Consider the following 21,595-nt stretch of genomic DNA (forward strand, 5'->3'; position numbering starts at 1 on the left):
AATCCAAAATAATCCTCAAACAGTAGGATTTTGTTGGTATAGGTAAAACTCATACAATTGTTATAATGGATTATAAATGTGACAGAAGATCTGAGGGTATGAATTATGTGTGCATTGAGAGTATTGATAGGAATTCAGATAAAATACATATCTACCCAGGAATCTTCCAGAGTGTTCTGTTGACTTATTTGAAGGGCATTTCATCTAAGGATGGCTTTTCCCATATTTATGGCAGCATATTTTCTTTGAAGTAGGTATTGCTCCACTCAGTATAAGAAATTATGTTCCCCACCCCCAATAGAGGTGGAGCTACTTCTCAAAGCTTGATTTTCTCAGTTTTTCCTATGATTTTGGCTTTTGAAATTCCCAAATTGAAAGTCTCGTGTATTTTTCTTTAGCCTCCTTAAGAGAATGAACTCCATTCCCTTGGTAGCAAGTTTCTAGGCGTGGTTTTTTTTTTTACTCTTCAATTCTTTTAATATCTACCAGTGGACCACAGCTTCTTGGCAGTGGACACAGGCAACTTGCTAATACCAGGGTAGTGTTACCAAATTGCTTCAGAGGGAACTCTTACTTGGAGCCGTGGGCTCCTGGGCAAGGCTAAATAAGATCAAATGGAAATCACTGAAGGCTCATGGAGTAACATATAACTTAGTTGTATGAAGGAGAGGAGCAAAGAAAGTACACTTCAGTTGTGACATTTGTGACACCATAAGTGTTTGGAGTTCTGGGTGATAGAAGGGAAGATGAAAATCAGACATAATGAAGGATGGCCTCTGTGACACTGGACTTGGTTCTGTATTATTCGTCTCAATGTCCTTTAGTCATCAGAGTGTGTGTATATGTTGGTGTTCATCTACCTAATAATAGTAGCCCACCCCCTCTATCCATATTATATATTTTTATTATTTATTAAGACTTTACTTTTTTAGGGCAGTTTTATGTTCACAGCAAAACTGAGGGACAGGTACAGAGACTTCCCCATATACTCATTGCTGCCACATATGCACAGCCTCCCCTGTTATCACCTGCCCCCACCAGAGGGGTACATTTGTTACAGCTGATGAACCTACATTGACACATAATCACCCGAAGTCCATAGTGTACATTAGGGTTCACTCTTGGTAGTATACATTCTGTGGGTTTGGTAAATGTATGTAATTATATGTATACATCATTATGGTATCATACAGAATATTTTCACTGTGCTAAAAATCCTCTGTGTTCTGCCGATTCATTCCTACCATGTATTTTTAACCTTTCAAAAATATTTCCAAATACTTACTACATCCCCACTATGAAGCTTGGAAGTTTCAGTAGAGTAGGAAATTAAAGTGCAGACAGTTTATACAGTTAGTAATACATCTAGAAGAAAACCCAGATCTCTTAATTCCAAAATATCCCATACTATGCTTTGTCCACCAGTGAATAAATGGAGAAGGTTGATGATTAAATCACTTCCTTACAAATGGCTGAGACAAATGGGTAGCTTTAGGGGCCCTAGAGGTAATTTTGTGTATAGCCATCCTTGAAAAAATAAATTTGAAAGACATCTGCAGTTGTTGGAAGGAGGGAAGAGATGCCATCACGTGGTATTCATTTGCAGGGATCAGATTTTCCTGAGTCAGAAGGGGGTTAAGAGATCTGCCAAATGCTTGGGAATGGGTTCAAATTATTGCAGAAGTGCAATGGAAAAACATGATTGATTGAGCTCAAGAGTATTTGCTCTATTCTTCAATAGGTTGCCTTCCTGCTGTTCTTCCTCCCAATTTTATGACTCCCCTTTAAAAACTTACCTCTTAATAGGAATGATCTGAAACCCTTATCTTGACTTTCCAAGCAAAGTGAATACATTTATGAATGTGTGTGTTTATTATTTTTATATTTTCACGGTTACAGCTAAGCTATGCTCATTCTTGTTTTTGTATTTGACAGTTATTTAATATTAACTGGTCACCAAGAGTGTAGTGAAAAATGAACTAGATCTATAACCTAAGAGAGATATGAAGGAAAATAGAGGGCCCTATCCTTAAGTGGCTTATGGGATACTGCCCTTCAATGGGGCACAGACTTTGTCTTGCCTCCCATTGCATCACTACTGCTCTCAGTTGTAGAATAGGGCCTGATGTGTGATAAACATTTAGTAAATATCTGTTGAATGAATGAATCCACACTTGAACAAAATCTTATAAAATGACTGCTAATAGAGTGCACGTTATAAGAGGCTCTAGGGAAAAGCAGCGATCAGGCTCAGGTAAGATTATTCAGGAAGAGCTCCTTGAGAGTTTACTGATATGGTGAGGAAGGATGAAGAAATGATCAGACTAATACAAAGGTTGATCATTTGCATAGTAGGCCTGGTAGAATTGTAAGGCAGTAGGAGCCTAGAACATTGACAAAGGCATTTCTAAGAGGCATATCTAGGATGGACAGGGGACAATGAGACAGTAGATCGGGGGGTGAATTGAAAAATACCAAGTGGTTTAAAATATGGATGAGAAAGAATAGCTGTGGTCTAAAGAAGTGAGAGAGGAGGTGTAAAGTTGCCTTCGATATATAGTAGGTACCTAATCAATAGTAGTTCAGTGGATGTGCTAGCAGTAGATTGCTTTTGTTCTTAAATAAGGCAGTGCCATAATGTTCTACTCGAGCAAGTCTGTTATAGCAATTGTATGTCAGATGGACTGATTGTGCGTGTGTGTATGTGTGTGTATTCATCTGTGCATAGGTGCTTGTGTGTAGATGGGAGAGGGCAACAAAGTAAGAAGATCTATTAGGTTATTATTCTAATCATTTAGTTGTGAAATAAGGACTTAAACTATGTAGGCTATGAAAATGTAAGGAAATGAAAGAATATGAGAGATGTGATTTAAAATTAAGATATAGTGACAGATTGGATATGGTGGTCAAAGGAAAGAGGGAAGAAAGGACAATAATTCCAAGATTTGGAGACTGGAAAAACAGGATAAATGATTATAATGGCTGAACTATTGAAGGGATAGCAGTTTGGATAAAGATGAAAGCACATTGGGGCACATTGTTTCAGAGTGAGAAATCTTGCCCCCAGCTAGGGGTCTGTGACTAAAGAGAGTAATAATAACATTAAAATATGAATATAAGCAGTTGTGAGAATTGTGGCATGAAGGAAATCTCCAGTAGTGCTGAAGTGGAGAGCAGGGTTTCTCAACCTCAGCATTATTGACATTTGGGGCCAGATAATTCTTTGGTGATAGTGATGGAGGAGGCTGTCCTGTGCATGGTGGGGTGTTGAGCAGTATCCTTGGCTTCCAGTCACAAGATACCAATAGCAACCTACCCCCAGATGTAACAACCAAAAATGTCTCCACACATTGCTAAATGTTCCCTGGGGATAAAATCACCCCCAGTTAAGAACCGTCAGTATAGAGGTAAAAGAGTAAACTACCATAGATTGGACCTTTGGGGTATAGCAGGAGATGGGGATGAAATTGGAAGGGAAGGTGGGTCTAAAAGATCAAGACAGAAAGTAAGAATGATTTAAGGAACTATGTTAGGAGAACACAGGTTTAGGGAAGCTAGGAAAGGGGGGTTTTGACAGGTTTTTGAAAATTGGCATTTGGTAAGAAAATTTAAATGGATGGAATGAGTTCCCCCATTCACTGAGTATCTAGAGGGAACTCGGTTCTGGCTTCTTCTAGAGATCTGTGGGTACTTGTCTCTACACCAGAACCACTACCTTGGCTTTAGAAACTTTTCAAGTGAACTTTCACTTCCTTGAACACTAAAGGCATAGAAAAATAAATCATCTAGGATCCTATAGAGAGTACACACCTTATGTGATCTGTCTCTTACATGTACATACACACAAACGAAGGCAGGACTTTTATGGGGTTTTTTTTACCTCCAAGAATATACCTATATAGATTTCTAGGATCCCATTTTGTCCAGTCCCCTTAGTTACTGGTCAGTGGTGAAGATGAAAAGGGGAAGCTTAGATTCATAAAATATTTGTGAATTGAAAGACTATTAGATAGACATCTGTCTATCCTACTGTTGCTGGTTTTTTGTTGCTTTTTTTAAACTTCTTAAAACCTAGTGGGCAAGGCGTTCCTAAGAGAGAGAATGCCATATCCAAAGGCAATGAGGGCTAAAATACGAGGGGGTCCTCGGGAACCTAAAGTTATTTAACCATGCTGAAGTGTCAAGTGTGAAAAGATGATGGAGTGAGGTAAGATGGGAAGCCCATTCTTTAGGGAAAAAAGACAAAGCACAAGAACATATATACAGTAGACCCTTGAACAACACTGGTTTGAACTGTGTGAATCCACTTAAATGCAGACATTTTCAGTAGTAAATACTATGGTGCTACACGATCTGCCACTGGTTGAATCCCTGGATATGGAACTGTGGATATGGAGGAACCACATATATGGAGGGCTACCTATAAAGTTATACATGGATTTTCGACTGCAGGGAGGGTCAGCACCCCTAACCCCCATGCTGTTCAAGGGTCAACTGGATATTCATATGTATCTTCAAAGATGTAACAATCTTTTTCTTGAAATTTTTATGTAGAACCCTCATTGTAAAACACATAAAAGTGGAGCCACTTGATACAACTCACCCATTGTAGTGGCTTCTGAAGCACTCCTTAGAACAGTAGGACTGTGGAACACAGTTTGAAAATCACTCCAAGGGCTGGCACCTTATCTATAAAGGAGCAGATAGTACATATTTTCAGTTTTGTGGACCATAGAGTTTCTTTTGCAACTGCAACTCTCAACTCTGCCATTATGGCAGGGAGGCAGCCCTAACCAATAGGTAAATGAATGGGCATGGCTGGATTTGGCCCACTGCTGACCATTTTGGTTTGCTGACCCCCCAAAACCCCCGTCATTTTTTTTTAACAAATGGGGACTCTGAGGCTGAGAACAGGGAAGCAAATTGCTATTAAAAACAGAGCTAAGACAAGAACCCAAGTCTCCTGATTGCCACCTTGTTCCTTTACCTTTCAATTTGCTGTCAAATAGAAATTCCTGGGTGTGTGTGTGTGTGTGTGTGTGTGTGTGTGTGTGTGCGTGCGCGCGCGGCGCGCATGCGCGTGTGGCAGGGAATGAGCTCTGCCTAAGTGTCTTCAGTTAAACAGTACCTTTGACTATAGTTAAAGTATCTCTCACAAAGTGGAGGTGCTCTCTAAATCGTGTCATTTTGAGAGAATATGGTGTCCTTGCAGCTACTCAGTACTCTCTTCTAATTGTATCTCCAGTGAAAGGCCTTGCCCTATAAAGATATCTGAAGCTCTGTTGCTTGAAGGGTTTGAGGCCTAGTGTTATATGTCTTCCTGGGGAAAAATAGCTGTGTTTTTAATGTCTTAATTGATGTGTTTATTAGAGTTATTGAGATAATGAGAACCATGTCAAGGCTATCTGGAATGAATGTTCAATGTTGAGAGGACTAGAGTATGTGTGACTTGGGATTAACTTTTTCTTTAAAAAAGAAAACTCTGTGCACTTTTTGTGCCGGACACTCTACTAAGCACTTCATTTGTTATCTCATTTGCTCCTTTTAGAGGTATATCAAATGATCATCATCTCTATGTTATGTATGAATGAGTAAAGGGAAGTTCAGGGAGATTAAGTAGCTTTCCTCAGGTTGCATACCTAGTAAGTGGGGAGCCAACATTTGGACTGGGGTAGCCTGAGGCCAGAGCTCATGACCTTAACGATTTTACTGTATGGCCTCTCTCTTTACCTAGAAGGAACCATTGACATTTCTGATGGCACTGAAAGGTGAAGTTGGGGATCTAGGATGTCTTAATTACTGAGCTAACATTTGAGGAACTTAGCACAGGAGATAAGTTTATAGAAGAGAGGCAGAAAAGGGGATTTACCATAATGAAGGAAAAAGTGAAGCATATAAAGTTCAGGATAGTACAGGTGTTAATAAGCCGCATAGACCTTTGTTCCTTTCTATGTATAGATGAGATCTAGAAAACATAGAATATGTAACTTAGAAGATAGCCTGCTTTGTGGATTGCATCTTTAGAGGGTCTTGCACTGGTAGCTTCCAACAGTTGTCCTTTTGTACCCTAAATTACCTAGGTATTAAGCATTTACTAGGTGATCTTGGTGTTTATAGCTGAGCTGCACTTTTTCTTCGTCCTGTATATGGGTATTGTGATTCATAATTGGACATAAAGTTAAGAGATTCGTTAGGGAAGATGTAAAAGTTTCCCTCAGAGAAAACTATGATAGGCAAAGCGTTTGGGGAATTTTTAAATTATCTGGAAAAATTCCTGGGGATTTGGATATTATGTTGTAAAATCTTCTCTCTTATTAAAATAGTTATTTTGGGGACTTTAATGTCCGTGACTCTTGGTTTTAATATCTGCAAATGTCCTTGATTTTCCATACTACTCGATGGTTATTTGGATCTGCTGACATAATAGATTGGCACTTTGCACAATAAAAAAAAAGATATGCAAAAGAAAAGGAAGTAGAAGAATTATGCCAACAATAGAGGTCCTGGTACCTTGTGGAAAATCATCCCAGTGGCAAAGCACGATGGGATTTTCCTTGGCCTGGTTTGTGGAAGTTGTCTGACTTGTGTGACTATCTTCAGCCAACTCAGAAAACTCTCTGGGCCTTTATTGCTTTTCCCTTCCAGACAGTTGGCTCAGTGACTTCCACTGCTGGGGATTCCTTAGCTAAGACATTGAGGATTCCTTTCTCAAGAAAGGCAGGGCATAGAGAAATACACCTAGTCCTGACTGCTTATTTTTCAGTTCTCTGAGCTTACGTTGCAGTACTTTACCGTCAAGGCAAGAACTGCATACTATCTAACTTTAATTGCCTTTAACTATAACTCCCGTAAGCCTCAGTAATTATAGTTAACACTGTCTGCATTAACATTGCACTGCTCCCCTAGGGTTTTCAGAGCGATTCACAAATAAGTGCATTCAACTTTAAATAGCTCATCAGGATTATAGAACCCAAAAGGCAAAGGATGGAGGATATTTCCTGCTCTCCAATTATTCAAAGCTTAGCAAATAGGAAGGCAGAGGCATCCATGGCCTAAAGGTCTTGATTGCCCTAGTCAGTGTTATTACAAATAGTCGCATATCCCAGGAAAGAAAGGTTTAAGCTTATTGAGAGGATGAGAATGGCGATTTTTGTTTCTTTTATTAACTAGGGAAAGGTCTAATGGATAAAAACATTTAGACTTATAACTCACCTCAACTGGTTTACAAGGCTAGATTGAACTAGGCCTTGGAATGAAAGGAAATGTCAAGAAGTGTAGCACGAATTTTTAAAGTTTTCCCAGTCACCTAGGCAAGGCATAATGCAAGTCTGGTAGGAAAATATAAGTTTTCTTCCACCTAGAGAAAGTTCAGGAATTCTAATTTGGAGAGAGAGCAGTTATAAGACAAGGAGAGTTTCCCCATTAGCACATGCCATTGCTGTCTGAGTGGACATTCTAGAGAGCAGTGATTTGGACACATTACCACGAAGGTCTTACCTGGTTTCTGCAATGAGGGTATCAGGTTGGTTCTGCTGGTCTGGCCCCAGCTAAATGGATGTGGGCAGTGCTGGTAAAGTGGGTAACCTCTTACATTGCAACTGTCTATCTAGGTATCTCAAGGGCTTGAGAATTTGTTGGAAAGTTAGAGTTGAGCTGAATTCTTGAATTTCCTTTGGACCATGTTATCAATAATATTTTCACATTTAAATCTTAATAATGAGAGTATCCCTAACCGCAGGTTTCACGAAAATAATAATAACAGATGTGACCAGCTTGGAAGAATTTCTACTTTAGAAAGAGTCCATGCGTTGATTTTATTAGCAAGAGAGGCACCCGCACAAGTATTATAGGTATGAAGAAGCACCATCTGCTCATTCCTAACAATTTGGGAAGGCTGCACTTTCCCCTATCTTCTTAGGTGTTGAGGGTATGTATGCCTTCTTTAAAAAGCTCTGAAATTCTCTTCATTCCTTCATTTCAACAGAGTCGGGGATTTACCATGATGGGATTTGCCTTGGAAGTTACAAGGGTACAAAGAACTCAAACTCTTAGTCCCAACCTGCTTCTACCTTTGTTTTTGGTTATGGTTCATAAGCTTGCAAAGAGGCAGAATCATATTTGATCTCATTTAGTCTTAGATTTGATTCATTACTTTGCATCTTTAGATATCTTTAAAGGTCCCAGAGTGATAGTTGAGAGATTACGGTCCAATGTTATCAACTCAGGCTCATGAGTGAGGCAGAAATCGCAAGTGACCTGTGTTCTTTTAATAAGAACTGGGGGAGGGGGCAGTGCTGGTCAATAAAGAGACTAAAGATGAACCATTGCATGGCAGCTTCACTTTTTTTTTTTTTGGCTACACCGCGTCTTAGTTGCAGCATGCGGGATCTTCATTGCGGCACGCGGGATCATTAGTTGCGGCGTGAGGGATCTAGTTCCCTGACCGGGTATCGAACCCGTGCCCCCCGCATTGGGAGCGCAGAGTCTTAACCACTGGACAACCAGGGAAGTCCCAGCAGCTTCACTTTTGAGGAGCAGAAACATTCCAGGAGAGCAGTGATGATTACATCGAGTAATTACCAGGACTGTAGAGTTCAGAAAGACAATTCTGGCCTCCCTCTACGTGCAGCAGTTGACCACCCTTTTTCTCTCACTTGGAGAGGAGACAGCTATATAAAGTGGGTAGGCTTCCTTTCCATTCCGAATTAAACTCTTCTCCCTGGAGAGCCCCCCTTTTATTTTTTTAGCATTCCCCTACTATAATGACCAAAGTAAGATATACCCTCTCCCAGAATATTACAGTTTATAGAGTGAAGAAGAGCAGAGGTGAGGACATCCATAAATGGGAATCTTAAGAGCTTGCCATCTAAGACAGACTCTACTGATAGAAATAGACTTGGGGAAAACATAGAGATGGGGAAGGAGGGAGAGATGAAAAAGGAGCTCGTAATTCCTATCCCTTGAGACATTATCTGTATGGTAAATACAAGGCAGCCCGATACTCATGAAGGACCTTCTTGCCATTCATGCTTTTCTGGAGCTGGACAGGAAGAGATCTAAACACAAGGCTGGATTTGGGGGCTGTATAACTGACCCTGTTGTTCTCTTTCCTTCTATCTTGTAATTCTCCCAACCTGGATTTTCAGCTGAAAAAGAAGCAAGTGTACGTAGATAAGGTGGAAAAGATGCAGCAAGCTCTCGTACAGCTCCAGGCAGCGTGTGAAAAACGAGAGCAGCTGGAGCACCGTCTCCGGACACGACTGGAGAGAGAACTGGAATCCCTCCGAATCCAGCAGGTATAGAGAACGTCAAGAAAATGAGATTGCTCCTGATTGCTTATTTGTCAGATAGTGTCTGACATGAGAATCCAAAAACACACTCTTACTCATCTTCAGGTTTTTTGCCCCAACTGATCTTACTCCAGGGCGCCTCCCAATTGTAGAGATGAAGTTGGCTTCCTTAGCTTCCTATCGCAGCAAAATCCTTAATGCCTATTATCTTGCACTTTTTGTTTTCATATGAACCCCAGAAACGGTAGGCCCTATAAGAAGTGAAGATACTATACAGATAGACTCCTGGACATTTTAGGATTGGAGATGGTCTTTAGAATCATTTGGCCATATATCTCCTCATTTTTAGATGAGAGAAAATCAAGACCCAGGAAAGGTGGCATGACTCCCTTAAGGTCATACAACAAGTTTAGGGGCAAGGCAGAGACCAAATCCTAGATTTTTAATTTCCGTTTCTATGGAGAACCATGCTGGCCGGCAGGGCTAGTGATTTTTAAACCATTGATCCACTTTCTGAGCAGCACGACCATTTGACACGGCAGGCTCCTTTCGTGATCGAGAGTCCCGTACTCAAGCCCGAGGTAGAAAGTCCTATGAATTCCCCTTGCTTCTGAATCGGAATCCAAACTGAAGTGGCTTGGGCAGTAATCCTTTCCAAAAATGAGGGCTCTTCAAATGGGACTCAGCCACTGTGGTCCTAATTCATTAACATCCGGGGTCTCGGCATCTCCTCCAACAGCGCCAGGGCAACTCTCAGCCCACCAATGTTTCAGAATACAATGCCGCTGCACTGATGGAGCTCCTTCGTGAGAAGGAGGAGAGGATCCTGGCCCTGGAAGCTGACATGACTAAGTGGGAGCAGAAGTATTTAGAGGAGAATGTGATGAGACATTTTGCTCTGGATGCTGCAGCCACCGTAGCTGCTCAGAGGTAAGTAGCTGGCTGGTAGAGTCCCTGAATGAAGGGCAGGGGTGGTGTGGAGAACAGAAAAGTGACTGATGAATAGACTTTCCATGTTTTTTTGCCCATAATGTTGTTTCTTTTTTCTCAGTTTCTGCTTAAGTGTGTGGTTTTTGTTTTTTTTTCAATCTGGTTATGCAGAGACTGAACAACTGTGGGGCAGAGGGTCCGGGATTTGTAAATTAAAGTTACTGACGAACTTACTGGAATCATAGTTCAGCTTTCTTCAGGAGCCAGAACACTTGCAGATGGGATCAACTGAACGTCCGCACACCTCCTTCCCCAAAGCCTCAGGTTCTTTCAGCCACATGTGTCGGTTTCTCTGTTTAGCCCCAGGACTGGAATGGAAGTTTCTCCAGAGAAATGCCACTCAGAAACTAAATGTCACTCAGGAGTGGCTACTGACATTTGATAGCTCTGGCTTGTCCAAGGTATGCCAAAGACTGTGCTGAACATGAATCTATCCCTGCCCTTTGAGAAGGTCTATATTTGAAGCCCACATTCTCTGTGCCTCCAAGTTCATCACATGTAAGCAGTCACATTCCACTTGGTAAGGGAGAGAAAGTGGCAGGAGGCGTTTTCATTTTTTGCCCTTTATGTGTTCCCCTTTTCTCATTATAAACATTTATTATTGCTCTTTGGAGGACACAGTGCTCTTATCCAGTTTGTCTCGCTGCTGTTTGTAATCATCAGTTGGGAAAGAAACAAAAGCTAAATTCAAATCAGGAGATGATGTGGATTGTTGGCGATACAGACAGGGCCATGGTCTGGAGTTGGGTCTCTAAAGCAGGCTATAGCATATTGCACCCAGATAGGTCTCTATCCAGAAAGTTATTAAAAACCACGGCGTTGTTTTTAGCATTCTCCTAAATGCGGTGAGCCGGCAGAGCCTGGCAGCACTTGCCAGACTTTGGGTTGGAATATGTGTGTGGAGGAGGCAGTGGATACATTTATTTTCGAGTCCTTCTCATCCCAAATCAGAGGAAGGTCAATGCTTAAAAGCTGGACTGGTGGTTTGTAAACCTATTCCCAATTCTTCAGGAAGACATCTTACGTTTCTCTAACATGCTCTGTCTGTCTCCAGATACCCGCTATAAACCTTAAACAGATTGAAATTGCCTGTGCCTTGATTTTGAGGTCCTCATGGGCTTAAGCTTACCTGTCTTTTTTTTTTTTTTTTTCTGAGAACGGTGTGCTCAGTCCATGCCAGTGTAGTAATAGAGTGCAGAGAAGCCCCAGCTGGGCTGGAAGATGGTTGATAAGTTTGTAGGCAGCTTAGAAGCAGAATGAAGTGTAATGTTAGCTGTTGGTTCCCAAGAAAACACCTGTGCCCAGTGCTTGTTCAGAGGTTATTCAGGAAACCCTAACACTGACAAAGAGGTGCAGGGCATTTTGGTCATCTTTGAGCAGAAACTTAGAAAGATACAGCTCATGAAAGTGTGCGGTGTGAGAAAATGTTGGAAAGCCAGGGTTCTTGGTGCTGGGAAGTTCACTGTTGAAACTGACTTCAGAGTAGACTCCAAGTCAAAATGCAGGAAAGCTAGGAGGTTGTCATTTGGGGGCCTTGTATAAAGAAACTACCCCTTTCCTTCCTCCCTGGAAAGTTTTGAATATTGGGAGAATCCCCCTTCAGATGGATTTCTTTCCAGAATCTGTTGGCTCCCATAAAATAGATTTAATTTAAATTGAATTCCTTTAAATCACCAGGTAGAAAGTTTCCATGCAATCACTGTTTTCAGTAAATGCTTATCATTTAATATGGTAAAAAGCAGTCAGTTCCCACCTAATAGGAACACTTTGTAATAGTTTCCCGGACAAACATTCCATATCTGGACTGTGTACCTTTTGATGCCTATTAATACAACCCACAGAAAAGACTGAGAGATTGTATTTGAATTCCTGTAAAATGAGAGAATTGGACTAGGTGATTGTTCCAGACCCTTCTATTGCTAAGATTATACTATTTTTCCAAAGATTTGCTTCTTATGCTCTGCCACGGAGATTAGTTTCCTTCTCCTCCTTTCTTTCTTTCTTTATGAGATTTCAAATTTGGAAAGTAACATTCAGAAAACTTTGTTTCAGAACCTGTGGGCTCTTCTGCCTTCCCTTCCAACATCTCTTCTTGCCATTTCTTTTCTGTCCAGTGATTTCACTTTCCCTCCTCCCAACCCTAAATGTACTGACCAAGGTTCTGTTCTTCACCCCTTTCTGTAGTAAAGGCTTTATATTCTATTTTCTTCCAAAATAATTTTTAAGTGCCTAGGATATTGGCTGCAGATGGAAAGTGCTCAACATATGTTTGAGTAATGAAGGAAGGAAAAAAAGGAGAAAAAAGAAAGAGGGCAAAAGGAAGAAGTAACAGAAGAAAGGAAATGCTTTCTAACTCTATACAACTTAAATCCTTACATCTAGTGCCACATTGTACCAGCCTGCTCAGTTTCTGTGTATTCTGCTTATTATTCTGAGATATTAAGTATCTCAAACTTAATATACTTGTAAAATAATAGCTCATACATAAATAATAAGTTGTGCAATTAGGAAATGTTGCTGGGGTCATACAATGGTAGTTGTAGAAATTTTTCAATTGAAGTACTATTCACATATTTAAAAACCACTTATTTTAAGTGTCTGGTTTGGTGAATGTTGGTAATTATATATAATAATGTAGCCACCACTACCGTCAAGATAGAGGACACATTCTAAAGTGCCCTTATGCCCCTTTAACTTGATCCCCCTCCTCCCATGCCTGACCCCAGACAACATCTGTTGTCATTGTAATTTTGCCTTTTCTAGAACGTCATATAAAAAGAGCCATATAATGTGTACTTTTTCTGTTTGATTTCTTTCACTCAGCACGATTACTTTGAGCTTGCTCTAAGCTAATGCGTATATCAATAGTTTATTCCTTTTTATGGCTGAGTAGTGCTCCATAGCATGGATGTACCACGGTTTATGCATTCATTTGATGATGGATATTCGGATTGTTTCCAGTGTTTGGCCACTGTGAATAATAAAATATAGATTTTTAATATAGGAATAGACATCTGTCTTTTCTCAGGTGAGAAGACATATTGGGTTATCTGTTTTATACCCATTCCGGCATTTTGATTCTGTGAAGCATCTCTTGTCAAAGGGAAAGCTGTCAATGCAAGAAATCACACGTAGTGTTTACTATATAAGATATGCTTCTAAGCGCTTTACAGTTATTGCTTATCTTCACAATAATTCTTTGAGAGAAGTACTGGTATCCATTCTACAGATGAGGAAACTGAGGCACAGACAAATTAAAGAATTCCCCTAAGATCACACAGCTACTAAGAGGCAGAAGAACCAGGACTTAAATCTACACTTTTGACACCTTGAGTGCTATATATACTCTGCTGCCTCCCAGATAGGATGATTTCAAAGATGGTGAAATAGGGAGTATTACCTGTTCAAGAGTTACTATTTGAGGCTTATTATTTAGTTTCTTAGACTATTATAAATAATCACAAAACATGGCCTATATTATAACTTCATATTATTGTGTTCCTAGAGTATTCCTCTCCAGATGCTTAATGTAGATGAGGGAAATTACTACCAAGTAGGAGTTCATCTCAGAAGAACTGATTTGGCAGTGCAGATCTTTAGTTTCAGCTCACAAATGGTGATTTATTTCCGCATAGCAGCAAAAAGATAAAAAGATAACACACCCGATCAACCAGTAATTTATTTCTTTGCATTTACTGAATCAGGTTGTTACCTTTCTCTGAATGTGCAGTGTTTCACTTTTATTTGGGACAAAGTAAATCTGGGAAAGAAGGAAGTAAAGAAAGGGAAAGCAGAAGGTAGAAACTGGTCACACACGTGACGCATGTCTACCTAGTCTTGCGTTGTGGAGGCCTTTCTCAGGTTCCGTCCCCTGCTTTCTTCTCATTCTACCTTCTGTCTTAGTTATCTTGTTCTCTACTATAGCTTCAAATAGTAACTCTGACATCTCTGAGATTAAAGTTAGAATTTTCAACAACTTGTTGGATGGATATTGTCATATGGCTATCCATAAGACACTTTAAGTCCACTGTAACTAAAATCAAAACCCATTATAGGGCTTCCCTGGTGGCGCAGTGGTTGAGAGTCCGCCTGCCGATGCAGGGGACACAGGTTCGTGCCCCGGTCCGGGAAGATCCCACATGCCGTAGAGCGGCTGGGCCCGTGAGCCATGGCCGCTGAGCCTGCGTGTCCGGAGCCTGTGCTCCACAGTGGGAGAGGCCACAACAGTGAGAGGCCCGCGTACCGCAAAAAAAAAAAAAAAAAAAAAAAAAAAAAAAAAAAAAAAAAACAACCATTATAGGCATTTTCCAAAAAGAAAGAAAGTTCTCCTTGGTTTCCTATCACAGAAAACGAGCAGTATGCCATCTTTTCTGGTCATTTGAATTAGACACAACAAAGTCCTCATTCATTCTTCCCTCTCCCTAACACCCACATTTAAATAGTCTCCAAGTTCTAGCAGTTCTGCGTCCTGTAGCCTGTTTCCATTTCCCTTGCCACTTCGCCGGGTCCTGTTTTCAATATCTCTTGCTGGGATTATAACCTTTCTGACTGGTCTGCCCGATTCCAGTATTATGGCCCCTCTAATCCCTCCATTACATTTCAGCAGAGATAATGCTGTCTTCCTGAACCACAGCTTGGATCATTTCATTCCCTTTGAAAAGCTCTAATAAGCTTCACTGCCTATTGGAATAAAGTCCAAACTCATTTCTGTAATAGTTGATTATTTACTTTTTTCCCCTCCCCTTGCAAGTTCCCTACAGTCGGGGACTAGTCTTATCCATGTCCATCCACTCTCCAGCCTCCCAGGAACTTCAAACACACTGCTCCACTCATGGTTGAGTTCCCATTTTAAATAAACAAAAGGGTGCTACCGATAGGAAAAAGATGGACTTGAAGTTTAAAAGGCCGCTAGATGTTTTAATTAGGAGGTCATGGGTGACATTCTAGAAAGCAGTGTAAGTAATGTGACGGGGATAACTTCATCAGAGGAAGGAGAAAGAAGATGACTGGAGGAATAGTTGCCAGAAACCATTTACTTAAGAATTTGAGGTGCAGGATAGTAATTCAGGGATAATGCGGTTTGGGGTCTGTAGGTTGTCATTTCAAGCCCAGCATCTCTCTACTGATGTGCTTAAGGGTAGGCTCAGAGTACTGGAAGTTAGCAGGCCAAGCTGCTCCCTCAAATGCTGTGCCTGCTTGCTTTTGCTTAAGCCATTGCTCAGTAGCCCCAGTCTTCTAGAAGGAAGATTGATGTTGAAGGCCGTCCTGGCAGCTCTGTAGGAATTCACTAAGTGCCCCACATTTTCAGGCTCCATTCCTGAGGAGTTCACAGTGTCCATATCAATTAGCTGGCAGGGCTCTGTGTCCCCAGAATGGTCTTTTATGCAATGAAAGTGGCTCCCCCAGGGACAAACCGTACGCTCAAGTCCCCAGTGTCCGTAGACACTATGCACTTTTAAAAGAGGCCTGCCTCTGAAGCCTCTGCCATCACATTGGAACTCTGCACTGCGGGGATCGCCTCCAGGATCATACCAAGAGCTGGAATTCATTCAACTCATACTCTCTTGTATGTTATTCTCTTTCTACCTACACTTTTCTCCCTTAATAATAACTTGTTGAGTGTTTTTACTGTGCCTGGCACTGCATGTTTTACATGCAAACTTTCATTTCATCCCCCCCAAAATCCCATGAGATATAAGTATAATTATTATCTCAATTTTGCAAACAAGGAGCCTGAGGCTTAGAGCAGTTAACCCAATTCCTGAGCTCATAGAGTTTGTTAGTGGCAGAGGACTAGGGAAAGTGGGACTTGACCCTGGCATGGCCTATAGTCAGGGCCTGTGCTCTCAACACTACACAATGCTGCTTCCTCTTGGGTACTTTGGAACACAGGGGCCATTCCCAGTAGGACTACAAGCCAGTGAACTGCACTAGAGCAAGTGTAGAATTCCGAGATACTAAAATATTTTGAATTTAGCAAATGATGAAAGCCACTGGGGTCCTTTCCCTTCTTGTTCTCCAGTTATTTCACCATTCAAATGAATTGTTTCCGCCTTGCATATAAGGTGAAGCATTTTGGGGAACAGTAGTTTTGCAGAAGCTCACCAAAATTCCCCAACTTTAATACCAACTTTCTGCCTCTTCATTTCCCTGCTCCTTCACAGCCATCTGCACTGGTCACAATCTCTATGCTAACAGGACGTAACCAGCTGCCAGCAGAAGAGATGCCTGGAGTTCTCCCACAGATCCTCATTCTCAGAGGAAGTATAATGCAGCAGTGCCAGTTCATTGTTTCCTCAGCCTATAGTCTGGTTTTCTTTAAGACCAATATAATTACATCAGCATTCTTCCTAAACTCGTTTTCTTTCCCTCCAAGTTACTCAAATGCGATCCAGTTTTCTTTCTTCCCTTCCCTCTTTTCTCTACCACTAGTTCTAAATGAACTAAAGAAAGATGCATGACGTCACTTATCAGGAGGGTATAGGATTCCCATTATGTGTTTGACTTGTGCTGTTTAAACATCAGCCTTGCCCATGGGTTACATCCTTTCCCCTCCTCTCCTCTCCTCTCCTTTCCTCACTTCTCTTCTCTTCTCTCTCTCTCTCTCTCTCTCTCTCTCTCTCTCTCTCTCTCTCTCACACACACACACACACACACACACACACACACACACTCTTCTCCTTATTAATTACCCCTTGAGTTAATGGCCTGAGACACTTTCAGATGGAACATGATGGTCCCTCATGCAGTTGGGACTCTGGCAAGAGATTAGTCACTTAGTTGGGGGAGACTCATTGATTTGGCACTTGAATGTTTCAGATATAGCTTAGATAGGAATCAAGGGGCACGGACTCAAAGGCCCTGCTTCTCACTCAGCTCCCATGCCCTACCTGAACTTGGCTATTGACATGTCTAGAGTTCATTTCTAGCAAACACTCAGGTGGAGTTACTGCTGTTGAATGTAGCAATAGCTCTTTGGTACTTTCTCTGACTTCCTTCAAAGTCTAGCCTTTTCCCCTTCATGACTGTCATGAGAATAAAGTGGGCATATCTCATATGTAATATAAATAATCATATAAAGTGGAAATATGAATATCTTCCTATTGCCTGGTCATGATCTACAAACTTGAAGGGACTTTCTGCCAGAGGTTTTGGGAGGGTGTCTCTCTAGTTCTGAAGGCAAGCCTGTGCACTTCTCATAGAATTCATCACTGACTTTTGCACTTATGTCTGTCAATAACCTCTTCTAGCTCTGAAAGCTGAACCTTCCCATCTTGGAGATTCTTATCAGTAAGTCACCCGGAAACCGACCTTTCCTAATAAGTTTGATTTCAGTGTAGGGCCTTCCAGCCTAAGGCTTTTGACTTAGGACAGAGATTTTGTTGCCCTCCCGTCATTATCACTGCCATTTTCCTTCCCAGGGACACAACAGTCATCAGCCACTCTCCTAACACCAGCTATGACACAGCTCTAGAAGCTCGCATCCAGAAGGAGGAAGAAGAAATCTTGATGGCCAACAAGCGTTGCCTTGACATGGAGGGCAGGTAAAATGTTGATCTGGACTCTGGTGGATCTGAGAAGTTGATATGGAGACCAGATAGGTCAGTAGGGAAGGGCAAGCATCTTCATTCACAACAGGGGGACCTGATAATGCAGCCTCCCCCAACCCCTGCACCCCTGCCAGCCTGTTATTTAGGATTTGAGATGCAATGACCTTTACCTTGATCATTCCCACTAACTCTGGAATTCCAAGTAACACTGCTTTTCCCATTGTCCTTGGTAAATTGCTTCCATATGCCCTCTGCCAGGACTGAATTGTTGGTATTTGTACTCTGAGGTATTCTTTCTAGCATTGCACCTCAACTCTGTGGTACAGCAGAGTGCTCGGTAAAAGAACATCCACTCAGGGCTTCCCTGGTGGCGCAGTGGATGGGAGTCCGCCTGCCGATGCAGGGGACACGGGTTCGTGCCCCGGGTCCGGGAAGATCCCACATGCCGCGGAGCGGCTGGGCCCGTGAGCCATGGCCGCTGAGCCTGCGCGTCCGGAGCCTGTGCTCCGCAACGGGAGAGGCCACATCAGTGAGAGGCCCGCGTACCACACACACAAAAAAAAGAACATCCACTCAAACTCGGAGATAGGGCATCTGATGTCTCTTACAAGCGCGTGATCATTTACTTATTAGCCGAAGTAGCCCATTCTTAGAAGTTCTCATCTTCTCACTGACTGACTCATCATTTCCATTGACTCAGATTCTTCACTAGGGTACCCACTACATCAGTTTACTCTCTCATATACAGCCCTTCTTTTCACAGATACTTTTCTTTGGCTTCCTAAGGTTTAACTGACAACTCCTGGATGTTCCTCTGTGCCCATATGGGTGTGCATTAAAAATTGTTGCACACTGTCTCTTGTCTTACAACTCAGAAATAAGTAGACCACCCCCTAATCAAAAATATAACGGAAGCTCAAGTCCATGCAGGAAGTGAGACCAGAACCTGGAGGTGGCAACAGTGTTTTATATGTTCTTTGTCTTTGGCTCCTAGGATTAAGACCCTCCATGCCCAGATTATTGAGAAGGATGCCATGATCAAGGTACTCCAGCAGCGTTCCCGGAAGGAGCCAAGTAAGACAGAGCAGCTGTCATCCATGCGGCCAGCAAAGTCTCTGATGTCCATTTCCAATGCTGGATCAGGCTTGCTCTCCCATTCTTCCACCCTGACTGGCACCCCCATCATGGAAGAGAAGCGGGATGACAAGAGCTGGAAGGGGAGCCTAGGTAATGACAGTAAATAAGGAAGATTAAAGTGACACGTTTAAAGAGAGCCCTGACTTGGATATGTGCCCACGTGGCAATGAGAAGGAGTAATAGTCCCACTTCTAGAGAGGAAGATATACCTGGTTGGGTTTTGTCCTCCTGAGAGGCTGGCTGCATATTTAGGAGACACCATGAAGTCTCACTGAGAGAACACTGGTTGAAGCCACAGCCCTAGACGATAAGAATCCTGAGTTCTGTTTGGGTGGGAAAGAAGATAACTTCAATTTCCTCTTAAAACTTCTCAGCTTTGGCCTTGGCCATGCGGAACCTTTTGTCTTTGTCCAAAGGCCATGTGGCTTTCGTGTCACTGAAAATTTCAAAATTCCAGCTTTTTCTGTGTTCTTTCCTCCCATATAATAGGAGGACGCAGAGTTCTAGTTAAGCTAAATGGAGCTGGGTGGCAGGTTTTTGTTACCAGAATATTCTGAGATGAGAACAGAATGTACTTTTTCATTCCATTCCTGTCCATTCCTTCCCCTCTAATCAAAACCCCAGAAGTATTGTGGATACCACGAGGCACATTTTTGGAGGCTGAGGAAACAAGCTATGTATATTTTAATTTGAGCTCTCTTTGTTGCTTCTAATACCTTTCTTGGTCCTCTGACACTTGCAGTGTCCTTTGCTTAGAGTAGGTATTTGGGGGACCATGGTCATGGTTAGAACCTTAGATCACACAATTACTATCACACTCCTCTGCGACCACAGACTTCTTTCCCTGATCCTTTCCAGCTGTTTGGTAATGGCTGGTGTTGGTTATAAGTGGAACCAAGTAGAAGCATTCTGACAGCTCGTTGGAAATCAATCACCATTGGAAAAATAAATCAGAACAGATACCCAGGACACTTAAAGGTTTAATACGTTTCGCTGGGGGATTAAAGAATGAGAACCAGAAGGGATCTGCCAAGTCTGAAAGAAGCTTTTAGCCACGGTGGGAGGTGCCTGACAAACTGATTCCTGGGTTCACTGGAGGCAAAAGTAGAGAATTTGGGACCATTCCTATTCCTCCTGAACCTCCTGCAAGGAAGAAGAGGTAATCGGATGTCTATACTGGAATAGCCTGTAGTTTTCTAAGCTCTTTCCCTCTTTCCTTTGTAGGTATCCTCCTGGGTGGAGACTACCGTGCCGAGTCTGTCCCTTCCACCCCCTCGCCTGTGCCGCCCTCGACTCCCCTACTGTCAGCTCACTCCAAGACAGGCAGCCGGGACTGCAGCACGCAAACAGAACGGGGAACGGAACCCAACAAAACCGCAGCTGTCGCTCCCATCTCTGTTCCTGCTCCAGTTGCTGCTGCCGCCACTGCTGCCGCCATCACTGCCACCGCTGCCACCAACACCACCACCATGGTAGCTGCTGCTCCAGTGGCTGTCGCTGCTGCCGCTCCAGCCGCCGCCACCGCCGCCGCCCCGTCTCCAGCAACTGCTGCTGCTGCTCTCGCTGCTGCTGTTTCTCCAGCTGCTGCTGCTGCTCAGATTCCAGCTGCTGCCTCTGCTGTTGCTGCTGCTGTTGTTGCTCCTGCTGCTGCTGCTGCTGTTCAGCTTGCTCCAGCTGCTCCGGCTCCGGTTCCAGCTCCGGCTCCAACTCCAGTTCCGGCTTCAGCAGCGGCTCAGGCTTCTGCTCCAGCTCAGACTCAGGCACCAACTCCAGCTCCGGCTGCAGCTGCTCCTCCAGCTCCAGCTCCAGCTCCAGCTTTGGCTCAGGCTGAGGCTCCTGCAAGTCCAGCTGCCGGTTCTGGACCACGTCGTTTGTCTATACCAAGTTTGAGCTGCAATCCAGATAAGACAGGTAGTAATTCTCTGGATCAGGTAGCCCTGGGTTCCGCCCTCAGTGACAGATCGGGTGGTTGGCCCGCTGTTTAGGCACAGCCGGTCATATGGGCAGGGCTTTTCAAGTTCTAAAGCGGATTAATCAGAGGAGATAGGGGCAGAGGGTCTGTAAATGACTTCTCCAGGATAGAACGGGGATGAGTCAAGGTCATTTTCCCAGTAAAAGTAAATGCTCAGGTGAACAACAGGGGGAGTGTAGTGGGCCAATGTCACTTTGCCTGAGGCTTAATGGGGGCTCTAAAGCCACTTCTAAAATTTGAGTTTTTACCTTGTCCCTAAGTGTTTTCTAACCCCTTATTTCCATTTAGATGGCCCTGTTTTCCACTCCAATACTCTGGAAAGAAAAGCTCCCATTCAGATCCTGGGACAAGAGCCTGATGCAGAGATGGTGGAATATCTCATCTAAATGGCCTAATCAAGAGCTGCAGTTTATCAGCAAGAATGCTTTTAATCATTTTTCCCTTTTGTTTGTTCTTATTTTGAGGGTGAGGACAAGGGTTGGGTGGGGGGATGTTTTTTAAAGGGACTTTTTATTGAAACAACATAGTACTTAGGTAATACCATATGAACTCCAGTCTGTTCTGGTACACTTAGAGAGTACCTCTAAAGACAGATCAATGAGAATGTGCTCTAAAGTTTATTGTTGGGATTTATACAAATTCTGGGACTGTTAATA

General features: G+C 42.6%; 1 protein-coding gene across 1 annotated transcript in view; it reads left to right on the forward strand.

The window, feature by feature from the left end:
- The window catches only part of AMOT (angiomotin), a 50,416-nt gene extending 29,072 nt beyond the window's left edge, over nt 1–21,344 (forward strand). Inside the window, exons 8-13 of the mRNA XM_060002842.1 lie at nt 9,147–9,296; nt 10,030–10,220; nt 17,702–17,824; nt 18,825–19,057; nt 20,192–20,878; nt 21,228–21,344. Of these exons, the coding sequence (XP_059858825.1) occupies nt 9,147–9,296; nt 10,030–10,220; nt 17,702–17,824; nt 18,825–19,057; nt 20,192–20,878; nt 21,228–21,325 (1,482 nt within the window). The 3' untranslated portion in view covers nt 21,326–21,344. The remainder of the gene's footprint in view (nt 1–9,146; nt 9,297–10,029; nt 10,221–17,701; nt 17,825–18,824; nt 19,058–20,191; nt 20,879–21,227) is intronic.
- Nucleotides 21,345–21,595: the final 251 nt, after the last annotated feature.

This window comes from Delphinus delphis, chromosome X (genome assembly GCF_949987515.2).
Source record: "Delphinus delphis chromosome X, mDelDel1.2, whole genome shotgun sequence".
Taxonomy (NCBI): Eukaryota; Metazoa; Chordata; class Mammalia; order Artiodactyla; family Delphinidae; genus Delphinus; species Delphinus delphis.